This window comes from Canis lupus, chromosome 8, assembly GCF_011100685.1.
Source record: "Canis lupus familiaris isolate Mischka breed German Shepherd chromosome 8, alternate assembly UU_Cfam_GSD_1.0, whole genome shotgun sequence".
Taxonomy (NCBI): Eukaryota; Metazoa; Chordata; class Mammalia; order Carnivora; family Canidae; genus Canis; species Canis lupus.
The window spans coordinates 71247843-71260664 of record NC_049229.1 but is presented as its reverse complement, the minus strand read 5'-3'; the positions used below and the strand labels follow the sequence as shown (position 1 = coordinate 71260664).

Sequence of the window (12822 nt, the reverse complement as noted above, 5' to 3'; positions counted from 1 at the left end):
TTCTGTATCAACCTGTCTGGTTCCAAAAAAAAATAGGACATTGGGAAATTTTTCATGTGATGGGCCCATCAGTCTGTAAATACAGGCCCTTTTTTTTACTTCTGTGAAGTTCTCTCAGATTGTAGTTCCAAGTATTAGTTATGTTTTATTGTTTCAATTTCTTTGGGAACTCCGGTTAATTATATTTTGGGTCTTCTTAGCCTGTCTTCCACTTCACTCCAACTGCCCTCCATCTGACTCTTTACACTGCTTTGTCTCCCTTTTATTCTTCTAGATCTTTCCCTCTCTTTCTTTAATGCCTTTCATCACATCTTTATTTGAACTTGTTTTCCTTTGGGCACCTTATAATTTAGTCATGATATCTGGTAAGATTTTGATTTTTTTTTCTGTTTCTTCCAGAGTTAAGTCAACTCTTTGTTTCTTCCTGTTTTTGTCTGGTTCTGTTGTTAGTTTGTATTTTCCTGACTCATTGAGGGTTTGTTTTGTTTTTTTTTTTCTCTCCTGTTTCTGTTTATTTCAGTTTGGCGTGCTGGTTACTGTCGTAGGCCTGGGGTCGAGTGTAGCCCCTGGCACAAAGGAGACACTCAGGAAACCTTGTCAGCAATGTGGTGGGAACAAGAGTGGCGTGTCACCCGATTGGGAATTAGCTCATGCTAGGAGTGAGTGGTAGTGGTGCTGACCACCATTCATACCCAAGCAAAGCATTACGGGGAGACATTTTCCTGAGATTGTCATGGCTATCCTGAAATGACATTGCATTTGCTCAGCTGGTATACTGCTAGTTAAGGGCTTTGACCTCCCTAATGTGTAGCGTGGAAATGGTTAATTGATTTTTTTATTTTACTAACAGAGACATCAAGCCTGACAATGTCCTTTTGGACGTGAATGGTCATATCCGTCTGGCTGACTTTGGATCATGTTTGAAGATGAATGACGATGGAACTGTAGGTATTTTGTTGGAGATTTTCTGTTTGATTTGGGGTATTGCTTGTAATTAGAAAGGACTTAAAATTTCACCTTGAGATCCAGTTAAGAAACCAAGGTTTGAATGTGAATTTAAAAAGATAAATCGAGGGATCCCTGGGTGGCTCAGCGGTTTAGCGCCTGCCTTTGGCCCAGGGCACGATCCTGGAGACCCGGGATCGAATCCCACGTCGGGCTCCCGGCATGGAGCCTGCTTCTCCCTCCTCCTGTGTCTCTGCCTCTCTCTCTCTCTTTCTCTCTCTATCATAAATAAATAAATAAATCTTTAAAAAAAAAAAAAAAGATAAATCGATTTAAGAGAGAGTTGAAATGTTCTACTTAAGTCTAAAACATCTTTTTTGCTTTCTGTGTTTATAAAAGTAATGTATATACCTTTTCAGCTAGGGGGCTGTCAGGGTTCCTTGCATGGCTAGGCAGCTAAAATCACATCACTGCTCAAAACTCCGGTGCAGGCTGGTCAGGTTCACTGTGACTGCCCCCTCACCCCCCCATTTCTGTCTGCAGGCAAGTAACTTCTTGTCAGGGTTTTCTCTCCGTGGGTGTGTTAGATCTAGAAGCAGAGGTCCTTGATGCAAGGCTTTACTCTCTTTCCACCAAGCTGGTCTCTTATTTCTCCATCTATTTTTTTTTTTAAGATTTTATTTATTCATGAGAGAGAGAGAGAGAGAGGGAGAGGGAGAGAGACAGAGACAGAGACACAGGCAGAGAGAGAAGCAGGCTCCATGCAGGGAGCCCGATGTGGAGCCCAATGTGGGACTTGATCCTGGGTCTCCAGGATCACACCCTAGGCTGAAGGTAGAGCTAAACTGCTGAGCCACCCGGGCTGCCCTATTTATCCACCTATTGATGAGTTGATATATTGGTGCTATCCTCAAATCCAGTCTTTGATGACAAGACCAGTGGCCTTGGACTGAGCTCTAGAATGTTGGTTACCTTTCTCACTTGCACGTGAGGAAACTCCTCCTGTGTTACCACCTCATGTTCCAATCTGCCCACTGCCCACTACAAAATCCTACAGCCGAGCTGCAGAGAAGTGACTTTGGTCATGTGACTCAGCCTGACTTGGGGTGCTGCTTATGCCGCATGGCCCTGTCCTCTGTCACGACCCAAGGGAGAGTCTGGCCTTCATGGGACAGACCCTCAGTCTTTTGGACTCTGTTCTCCATGTGCTTCAAGACCAGTCTGATTTTTCAGATGACCTACTCCCTCTTGGTTTCTCTGTGGTGATCGCTGCCCTCTCTGGCCATAGCTTTCTGTAGACATGTCACTGTGTTGAGGCCTGTTCCTGCTAACATCAGTAGCTGAGGGACTATTCTTTCCCTTTGGGGGGAGTCTTAGCCTTCTGGTTCCCCATCTGGGGAATTCCTCAGCACCCAGCTAGTGCCTGGACCTACTTCCAAATGTTCCCATCTGGGAGATTAAGGGTAGGCTCTGAGTGAGCAGCCTTATTAGCATCCCTGGGAGCTAGAATTTGTTTAATGAGAGCCCCAGTGGCCTATGTGCACACGTAGGTTGAGAAGGACCGGTCTGAACACCACGTGGCCCCTGGACCACACTTTGGGCAATAATGACAGAGCATGTGGGAAATGCCACCCTTTGGGGATTGCAGTGCCATTAGGGGGCTGAGGTGGGCATTTGGGCGTGGAGAGACCAGGCATGCGAGACAATTCTCATGTGTTCTGGAAACTGCCCAATGTTTGGTGCTACAGGAGAACAATTATTTGCATTAAATTTTGACTAGGTTTTTTAATTGTGATCATGTATCAGTTTTATTTCGTGATTATTTCCTTATTTGTTCTGATTTTAGAGAAAGTAGTTAGGAATTTGGCATTAGCGCTACCCCCAGGGTTTCCCTCCAACACTGCCCTCTCCCCTAAGGTTCAATCCTCCGTGGCCGTGGGCACTCCTGACTACATCTCGCCAGAGATTCTACAGGCGATGGAGGACGGCATGGGCAAGTATGGCCCCGAGTGTGACTGGTGGTCTCTGGGCGTCTGCATGTATGAGATGCTGTACGGAGAAACGCCGTTCTACGCAGAGTCGCTTGTGGAGACCTATGGAAAGATCATGAACCATGAAGTAAGACGCCGCATTTCCATGTCCTGTTGGTTCGAGGCCTGGAGGTGGGAGGGCCTCTAGGAAGCTGTTAGCATCTTCGGGGAAGAGATGATAGGGCTGGAGGGGGCTGCTGACCACCAGACAGGAGCAGAGGGAGTTAGGGGGTGGAGTCCACACAGGCTGCCGACATAGGAGGTGCAGGTGTAAGGGGAGGAGAGCTGCATGGTGGGGTCAGGGCCCAGGAGAAGCAGGCATCCGTGCTGACTGCATGGCCTTGGGGCAACAGGGGGTGAGGAGCAGTTGGGCAGTTCCACCTATGGCTCTGGATTCCTCAGTTGTCAGGACTGGGCCACACGCCCCTCTGTGGCAGCGTCCCTCCGCCTCCCAGATCCTGTTCCATTTCCCTTTCCAGCTGTGCGGTTTTCACTCTGACCTTCCCCCCGCTCCCACCGCCTCCCCTCTATTCCTCATACCATTTGCTCTTCCACCTCATGTTTCTCTCATCTGTTTCTCTTGGTCACGTGTTTCTTCCTCACACCGCCTCCTCCCTCTGCCAGCATGCTCTCAGCATCCTTCCACACCTCCCAAGGATGGCCCTCTCCACTGACCTGTCCTCAGCCCTGTCCCCCACTAACTATTTGAGTGGGGAGCAGATTAACCCTGAAATGGTGGGGGGATTTTCCATTTAACTCAAATCAGAGCAGGCCATGTTTGTAAAAAATACTTTTCCCAAAGTAGAAATAAATGTTTTCACTTGTAAATGAATATACACTTCCCATAAAATGGTCAGACAACACAAAGGTGCAGAGGGTAGGTGGTGGAAATCACTGCCTCCACTTCTTAGTGATAAACCCTATCAAAGTACAGAACGGGCCTCAGTGAACTATAAATTGCTGTGGGTGCTGAGCTTGAGCTCCCTGTGGGGCCTGGTCTGGTGCTTTCTTTGTGCCTACTTACTTGATTGTCATGCAGCCCTGTGACATGGTGCTCCTGCCGTCCTTGTTTCTAGATCACAGAGGTGGAGCTGGGCCTTGGCACCCAAGCTTGCTGCTGTGCTGGGCGTTTGTGGGGCAGGATGGTGTGTGGGGGGGAATGTTTGGTTGGATGGCATCACATCACATATAACTAGGGGGTTTTGTCTGGCTTTTTGTGCTCTGTCTACCCAGTACACAAAAACACACCATTCTCTTGGGTGTGCGTGTGGGGGGCGGGTGTTTGGGTGTGGGGTGTTTGTGTGTGTGTTGGGTGTGTGTGGGTGTGGGTGTGGTGTGTGTGGAGTGTATATGCGTGCACGCACCGTGTCTCTTTTTAACAGATTTCTTTTTGATGAGCATTTAGGCAATTTGCGGTTTACTTGGTCAGAATATAATGCTGTTGTGAACATGTCAGGTGTTCTTTTTGTGACGGTTTCTGTAGAATAAAATTTTCAGAGTGGAATTGCTGTGGGTACTGGCATACGCACTCTCAAGGAGCTGAGCCAGCCTGTTCCACTGCAGTGTGTAGTCTGCGTCCTTTGCCACTTCGATGGGTGACAGTCTATCGTTCTAATTTATGTGTAAGGTGGCAACAAGTCTGCCATGAATGAAACCAGCAAAACTAAGGATTTTCTCATTTGCCTTTCTGGAATTCAGTTCACTGGCTATGGCTTGCATTTAGTTACTGTGAAATTAGGAATGACTGTTGCTTTGGAGTGGTTGCCTCTGTCTTGTTTCCTGTAACATCTATAAATCTTCCATCTTTCTGAGTAAGTTTTCATCCCGTGTCCACCGACCTCCCACCCCCCAGGAGCGATTTCAGTTTCCATCCCACGTCACCGACGTGTCTGAAGAAGCCAAAGACCTCATTCAGAGACTCATCTGCAGCAGAGAGCGGCGGCTGGGCCAGAATGGCATAGAGGACTTCAAAAAGCATGCGTTCTTTGAAGGTCTGAACTGGGAGAACATACGGAACCTGGAGGCACCTTACATTCCTGATGTGAGCAGCCCTTCTGACACCTCTAACTTTGATGTGGATGACGACGTGCTGAGAAATATTGTAAGTGTAAACCGTCTCTCGTGCTGTATCCTCGTAGGTCTGAATATGGAGAGTGTTCTGTGGACGGTGTTGTTCCCAGTGTGATCGGTCTTAGGACTGTGTTGGTTCCAACTTTAAAAGATCTGGCAATTGTTTTCAAGAAAATACACCTTTTATTCCAGCCTTCAGCTTGGTCCTTAATGTCCCTTCTAAAGAATAAGGGTTACAGGCACACCTCATTTTAATGTGCTTTGCAGATACTGTTTTTTTTTTGTTTTTTTTTTTTTTACAGACTGAAGGTTTGTGGCAACCTTGCCTCCAGCATATCTGTGGGCAGTTTTTCTAACCACATCTGCTCACTTCTGCATCCCATGTTGGTGATTCTCACCGTGTTTCAGATTTTTTCAGTATTAATGTGTTTGTTACAGTGATCCATGATCGGTGCTTAGGACTTACTGAAAGCTCAGGTGATGGTTAGCAGTTTTTAGCAGTAAAATATTTTTAAATTAAGGTACATACTTTATTTGTTCTGACGGTGCTGTTGCACACGTAATAGATTGTAGTGTAGTGTGAACTCGATTTTTACGTGGGCTGGGAAAGTAAACAATGCACTTGACTTGCTTTGTTGAGATAGTCACTTTATCATGGTGGTCGGGAACCGGACCCGAAATGTCTCCGAGGTACACATGACCTCAGCTGAAGTAAAACTGAGTTGAACAGCTCCTTTCCAGACCTCATCAGACATACTTGTGCTGTAGTTTCATGGCATTTGGCAGTGTCACCAATGCTCCACTTAAAGCTTCACCTCAGCCCTGTCACCACTTCCAGACTGCGAGGGGCCTGGCCTGTGCCCCCATAGTGGACTTGCAAGCCCCTGGGGCCCCAGTCCCCAGGCATGAGTGCACAGGCTTCCTGCTGTCATGTGTTCTCTCTGTTCTGTTCTCATGTGTGTTTCTTTGTACAGCAGGGGTTTAGGAGCAGCAGTGACCATGTGTGGGTTCCGAGTCCTCCCACTGATGTCTTGGGTCCTCCAGGTGGGGTCCTGGTTCTGGGGCTGCCCAGTGTTTGGCTGGTCCAACGGGGCCTCTGCTGTACCAGTTGGTACTTTTAGCTCCAGAGAGTTTTGCTCAGAGGCTGTAAGGTTGTTGTGACCTGGTTTGCGGGTAGAGGACCTGAGGTTCATCCAAGTAGAAGAAAGGTCTTGATTGCTCCCTAGAGAATTAGTCAAATAAGAGCCAAGCCATAGACCGCACAAAGTAGTGTCGCTGTGGAAGGGGTTTTCCTAGACTCTAAAGAAACTATTTACATGCTGACATTTCCCAGATGAATTATAACTTTGGCTTCGTGTTTGATGAAGGATCCTAAAACTGAAAGAGAAGAGTTCACAATACATTTACCTAAGATATTCTACCTTCTGCCTTTGGCCTCTGTCTCTGTCGAGAGCCTGGGAACCCTCAGCCTCTGCCCCCATGCCTCCAGGTGGTTGTGCTCCTGCCCCGTCTGCTCGCCTCTGTGCAGGGCCGTGTCAAGCAGTGGCTCCTGTGGCTTCAGCAGGTTTGGCGTCACAGGTGTGATGCAAGTTGGGCCTGTGACAGTATCATCATCTGAAGCAGTGTGTGTGTTCTCTTAACTGCATTGTGCATGCAGCAGGCACTGCCAGGCCCAAGAACTGTAAACCTGCCAGTGCTGCGCTCGCTCCCTGGCGGGAACACTGTGTACTCCAGGATTCTCTGCTCTGACCCCTGACTTCACTGATTTGTAACATTCTTTCCTTTTGTTTGAACACGGATTTCATTTTGTTGTATGTGTTCTTATGCAGGATATATTACCTCCTGGTTCTCATACGGGCTTCTCCGGGTTACATTTGCCGTTCATCGGTTTTACATTTACAACAGAAAGGTAGGTCTGGATTTATCATTCCCCAGGCAGAGCCTTCCCTTGGGCTAGATGGGCAGTCTGAGTTGGGGAGGGGGGATGTTCCTGTGCGGGTGTGTGCCTGCATCGGTGTTGGGGGGTCATGATCAAGGGAGCTGTGGACAGATTTGTCCTTTAAATGGGACACCTGATGACTACACAGTGACATGTAGCAGGGTCAGGCGACGACTTCTACAAACAGGAGACTCTTCTCCTATCTCTGTTATATAGTCTACTGCTTTTTTAACAACGCTGTGAAAATATGAAACCCATCCTTGGCTCATGGGAGGTAGTTTGCTGACTTCTGACTTACAGACCATGAGTGTTGGCAAGATTTATTCTGAGAGAATGTCAGTGGCCGAAGCTAGCAGCCCTGTTCCCTGCTCATGCCCTACTTTCATAAGGATTTTAGCCACAGCTCTGTAGCTTCCACCATGGAGCTGGAGCACAGTCCCAGGCTTAATGGAAGAGGCGAGAGCAGAAGCCCCAGGTGTAGCTCCAGCACCTGAGGACCATGGTGACTATTTGTACCTGTCAGCCTCTCTCTTGAATGGGCCTCTTTGCCGAGCTGTCGCTGGCTTTTAAAGAACCTGAGCCAGGAGGAAAGGCAGACAAAATGAAACAGATGGAATCACTCAGTGCCTGAAGGAGGGCCACACACTTGACTCCAGGTACCTTCTAGCAGCTCCTACGTGCATTGATGAGAGTTCCTTCAGGAGGAGGTTGTTTCTGCTTGAGCTCATAGGAGCTCCCTTGGTGTGAGGTGCCAGGGTTAAGCAGCACTAGAGCCAAAGTGATAGTTGATGCTTTGTAGTCCACAGGAAGCGGTCCAAAATGCAGTAGGCATAATGACCTATTAATCTTGCTTACAGAGGTTCTTGATTTTTCTGGGCCATTCTAGCTCAGTAGGTACTTGTTAAACCTTCAGGTTCCAGGCCCACCTACCAAGGCTCTAGTATGACAGGTCAAGCCCAGGTCTCTCCTTCTGGAACAGAACCCATGGTGCTGGCGTAGCACAGCATTCTTGAGCCACTTTTGAGAATCAGTGGCCAGGCCCTTCCATAAACGTGTGTGTGCTGGGTGCCTTTGCTGGACTTCTGAGTGTAGCAGTACTCAGGAGTCTCCCTGGCATCACTGTCACATTAAAAACAAGAACTAAATAATTTGTGGACCTGCTCAAGAACTAAGCTCTGAGTGAGAGAATCACCTTGGGCTTTCATAACTGTGTGTGTGGTATGCACTTGGTGGTCACTGGTCAGTAGCTGTGCCACGCACAGTGCTGGAGTTGAGAGAACCAGACAGGTTGTTCAGTCTGCAGGGGAGGATGAGCCCCAGAGGATTGAGGGGCCCATTCCCTGAAATTCTCAGCCAGTCAGTGGCAGAAGCAGGAAGCCCTTGGTGGCCTCAGTGTCCAGGGCCATCCCCTGGGCCCTCTGCCGGGCCCCCGCACCCAGCTACCCACAGGATACCATCTCCTGTTACATTTCTGGTTGAGCATAAGTGGTGACGTAGAGATTACATTCCCTCCTTTGCAGAGGGGTTTTCTTTGACCACCTTAGAGGGCACGTTCTTGTTAATCACCCTGTCATCCACTAATTAGCCATAAGGGAGACTCTGAATTCTGGCTCGATAAATAATAGTCTTTTTCACAGGTATTTTGTTTGCCTGTTTGGAAGACTTGTCTTTTGCCCCAGGAAGTTTTAAAATGCTGATGAACTCACTGAATTCTCAGTAGATCAGAAAACCCTATTGCTTTATTGCAGCTGTTTTTCTGACCGAGGCTCTCTGAAGAGCATAATGCAGTCCAGCACATTAACCAAAGACGAGGGTGTGCAGCGGGACCTGGAGAACAGCCTACAGGTGGAAGCTTATGAAAGGCGGATCCGGAGGCTGGAGCAGGAGAAGCTGGAGCTGAGCAGGAAGCTGCAAGGTGAGGGCAGCGCCCAGCCTCCCGCGACCTCGGCCCACTTGCCCTCGGCGCTGGCCTGCCCTCACGCCCTGTCTCCCTCCCCTAGAGTCCACCCAGACCGTGCAGTCCCTGCACGGCTCCACCCGCGCCCTGGGCAGCTCGGCCCGGGATAAGGAAATCAAAAAGCTAAACGAAGAGATCGAGCGTCTAAAGAATAAAATAGCAGGTAGGTGTTTTAATGATAACTGCCTGGTCTCTGTTCTTGGGCATTCATCCCTTTGGGGAAAATTTTCAGTCCTTTTCGTAAGGTGAAAAAGGGGGAAAAAAAAAAAGCTTTGGCTTCAGTGCACCTACTTAGAGGTCTCCTGTTTTGTCCGTTCACTTGAGGTGATTTCTGCACCTTGCTTAGCCCACATAATAGGATTTTATAGTTGCAGCTAGAATCTGTTTCTAGTATCTCATCCACAAACCTTCACAACATTTTACATTTCTCTGTCTTGATTCCTCTCCTTGTAGCCCTGAGACAGAATTGCCACAGCTTACTTCTTCCCAAGGCTTTCCTTGGTGACCTGGCCCACTTTCCTCAGTGTTGTAGGTGTGGATCTGTCCTTCCATCCATCTTCTGTGGTTCCTAGATTATCAAAGCTTCCTACTCCGATCACTCTTTAGTCTTAGCCTGACACATGTGTCAGCCTGGCAGTTGACTCTTGTCTCACCCTATTCTTTCTCTCCTTTTCCTGCCTTAGAAACCGCCCCCCTCCCACCCCGTCCTGATGCTGAAAAGGGCCCAGGTGAGTCAGTTACACACTGAGGCTTCCTGCGCCCCTCAGCTGCCCCGTGCTTGCTTGCACTGAGACAGGAGGACCCCCAGCCCTTGGGGCAGAGCCGTCACCTACCTATGGTCAGCTCATGTGGGTGGCTGAGCACATGACACTTGACACAGCAGGTTACCTGTGTGAGGAAGTGAGAAAGCTGCTAAATGATAGAGAGCATGAGGAATGATTAAATAATTCACTCTCAGGAAGTCACATGGTCTATTTTCCCTATCGCTCAGATTCAAACAGGCTTGAGCGGCAGCTTGAGGACACGGTGACCCTTCGCCAAGAACACGAGGACTCCACACATCGGCTGAAAGGCCTGGAAAAGCAGTACCGCGTGGTGCGACAGGAGAAGGAGGATTTTCACAAGGTAGTTCAGGATGTGGTTTAACGTGAGAAAGATTTAAATGATTTCGAGGTTGTGAGGTTGAAGTTGTGCAGAGGTCTGAGGGCCTCTTCCAGGACCCTTGTTTGTGTGTGTCCTGGCCTGTGCTGCCTGCAGCCCCTGAGAGGCAAGATTGCCCAAGGATCCTGCTGGCCACTCCGCCTCCTGGCTGGCTGTGAGGTACCCTGCTACAGCCAGCACACACTTTGCAGTGCTCGTCCTAGCTCCTGACCACCCTGCCCTGGGTGCTATACCCCCTATGTGAAAGTAAGGACATGATGGTGTGGAGGCCTTGAGGCTCCCCATGGAGGGTCTCTCTCAGGGTCCACAGCAACCAACCCAGCTAAGGTCACCTGCTTGACTCTGGTGCCAGAGTCCTCACCCTTCCCACTCCATCAGGCCACCTGCAGTGGCCTCTCCCCAACCCCCTCTTCTTTCAGAAGTGAGCTGTTCCTTATGACAGGGCATTGCAAGACAGATCATTTGTTGAAATTTGTGCAGTTCCCTTTAAATGTCTTTTATAAATTTGATTTTCAGTAAAATACATCAAACCGTATGTTTAGATACCAGTGTGTTCATACAACACGATCCTATTTTCTAAAATATATTCACTTATACACTTAAGTCGTTAAATCTATAGTTTATGATCTGTTTTCTAAAATGTGCAGGGTTTCAAACCCAGATTGTTCAGTTCACCACGGTATCCTACCACGGCGCCTTGTCTGGAAGCGCAGCGTGGGACAGGAGGCCCCGCATTACTCTAGCTAGCCTGGCCCAGAACAGCGTGGTGGAGGCAATCCCCTCCTCGTGGTGGGAACCACCATGCTAATCTGTTCAGATCCGCTACTTCCAGTACCAGACCAACAGGTGCCACAGTGACTGTGCCACCCAGTTGTTGAGGAATCAGCTGCAGGGAGGTGAGGCTCCTAGGACAGCCGGTGGTGAGGCCATGTCACCCATGCAGCCAGAGAGACAACCACTTCCAAATCTCTCTCTGGTGAGGGGTTAGGTGTTCAATGATCGTTTTTGTGTGATTCCTTATTTTGGTGGAAATCTTAGGCTTTTCATACGTAACATGTACTTTCCTGATACTGCTATTTAAATAACTGGATTGATGACCACATTCATGCTTCATCCACCTTTGTGATTGTATGGATGGATTAGGGAAGGGGGTGTTGAAACTGGTGAGCCAGACTTGCCACTGTGAGCAAGCCTCCAAGCTGGCTGGGGGAGCTTGAGCTTCCGGTTGCCATGTGGTTGCTGAGTCTTCCCTGGAGTGAGGTTGATGCTTAGTACCTCAGCTCAGGTGTGCTTTTTCCAGGCTGCTCATAGCTGTGCTGGGGCTGAGCAAAGGGCTTTTTCCAAAGAGGAGAGGTTTTGGATCTTGGCCATGGTCCGTAACCAGCGTTTGCTGGGGAAGAGTGAGCTTCCAGCCTCCCATGTCTTTGTTAAGCAAATATAAAACATCTGTCATTCTTTCTATTCAGCAATTGGTTGAAGCTTCAGAGCGATTGAAATCCCAGGCCAGAGAACTCAAAGATGCCCACCAGCAACGAAAGTTGGCCCTACAGGAGTTCTCAGAGCTCAATGAGCGCATGGCAGAGCTCCGCTCCCAGAAGCAGAAGGTGTCTCGGCAGCTCCGGGACAAAGAGGAGGAAGTGGAGGTGGCCATGCAGAAGATTGACTCCATGCGCCAGGAAATCCGCAAGTCTGAGAAGTTCAGGAAGGAGGTAGCTTTTTAGCTGTTTCAGGGATTGTGCTATTTGGACTTTTATAAGATCTTTTTTTTTTTTTTTTTTTTAATTTTTATTTATTTATGATAGTCACAGAGAGAGAGAGAGGCAGAGACACAGGCAGAGGGAGAAGCAGGCTCCATGCACCGGGAGCCTGATGGGGGATTCGATCCCGGGTCTCCAGGATCGCGCCCTGGGCCAAAGGCAGGCACCAAACCGCTGCGCCACCCAGGGATCCCTAATAGTTTATTTATTTGAGAGAATGCATGAGCTGGGGGAGGAGGCAGAGGGAGAAGGAGAAGTAGACTCCCCATTGAGCGGGGAGCCTGATATGGGGCTCCATCCCAGCACTCTCAGGTCATGACCTACCTGAGCTGAAGGTAGGCACTTAACCGCCTGAGCCACCCAGGTGCCCTGGACCTTTGTATGATCTTAATAAAACATCTTGGAGAATTTAGCTTGAATACTATAAATTACTTTAAAATCTTAAATTTTATGAGAAACCAAGTAAGTTGACCTGCCAAGTATTTATTTTGTATTTCTCAGCCCTCAGTATCTATTTGTGAAATTATTAAGAGATGTTCTAGGGTCCTGATTTTTAAAAATAACCTTTTAAAGCAAAGAGAAGGTATTCATGCCTAACAAATGTAATGTAAACGTGTCATGATGCGATCGATACAGCACAGCGTAAGTGAGGTGAGCCCCAGGTCCATAGCAGGTGGGAGCAGTGGGAAGACCAGGCTCAGCCAGGTGTGCCTTCAGGTCAGCCCAGAGGCTCTGGACCTGCTTTCAGGATGGCTTTATGCTCTTAAAGACCCGAGACCCTGAAAGAGCTTTTGTTTGTGTAGGTTACGGCTTCTCATGTTTACCATGTTAGATATTAAGATACTCTCTTCAGTTTAGCAATAACCTGAATAATAGCATTACGTTACATGTTAACGTAAGTAGCATTTTCTATGAAAAGTGACTGCCTCCCCTATGTAGTGAGGGGAGTGGCATTTTTGTGTT

General features: G+C 48.4%; 1 protein-coding gene across 3 annotated transcripts in view; it reads left to right on the top strand.

The window, feature by feature from the left end:
- The window catches only part of CDC42BPB (CDC42 binding protein kinase beta), a 105356-nt gene that overhangs the window by 60306 nt on the left and 32228 nt on the right, over nucleotides 1-12822 (top strand). For 2 of the 3 annotated variants that reach the window (XR_005363808.1, XM_038545798.1), the window contains exons 6-14: nucleotides 851-944; nucleotides 2863-3063; nucleotides 4828-5076; nucleotides 6875-6954; nucleotides 8733-8899; nucleotides 8985-9104; nucleotides 9625-9669; nucleotides 9933-10066; nucleotides 11569-11811. Coding sequence is in view for 2 of the 3 variants with exons in the window: in XM_038545798.1 (XP_038401726.1) it covers nucleotides 851-944; nucleotides 2863-3063; nucleotides 4828-5076; nucleotides 6875-6954; nucleotides 8733-8899; nucleotides 8985-9104; nucleotides 9625-9669; nucleotides 9933-10066; nucleotides 11569-11811 (1333 nt within the window). In the remaining variant the exon portion in view is untranslated. The remainder of the gene's footprint in view (nucleotides 1-850; nucleotides 945-2862; nucleotides 3064-4827; nucleotides 5077-6874; nucleotides 6955-8732; nucleotides 8900-8984; nucleotides 9105-9624; nucleotides 9670-9932; nucleotides 10067-11568; nucleotides 11812-12822) is intronic. The other variant, XM_038545799.1, reaches the window with a different exon arrangement.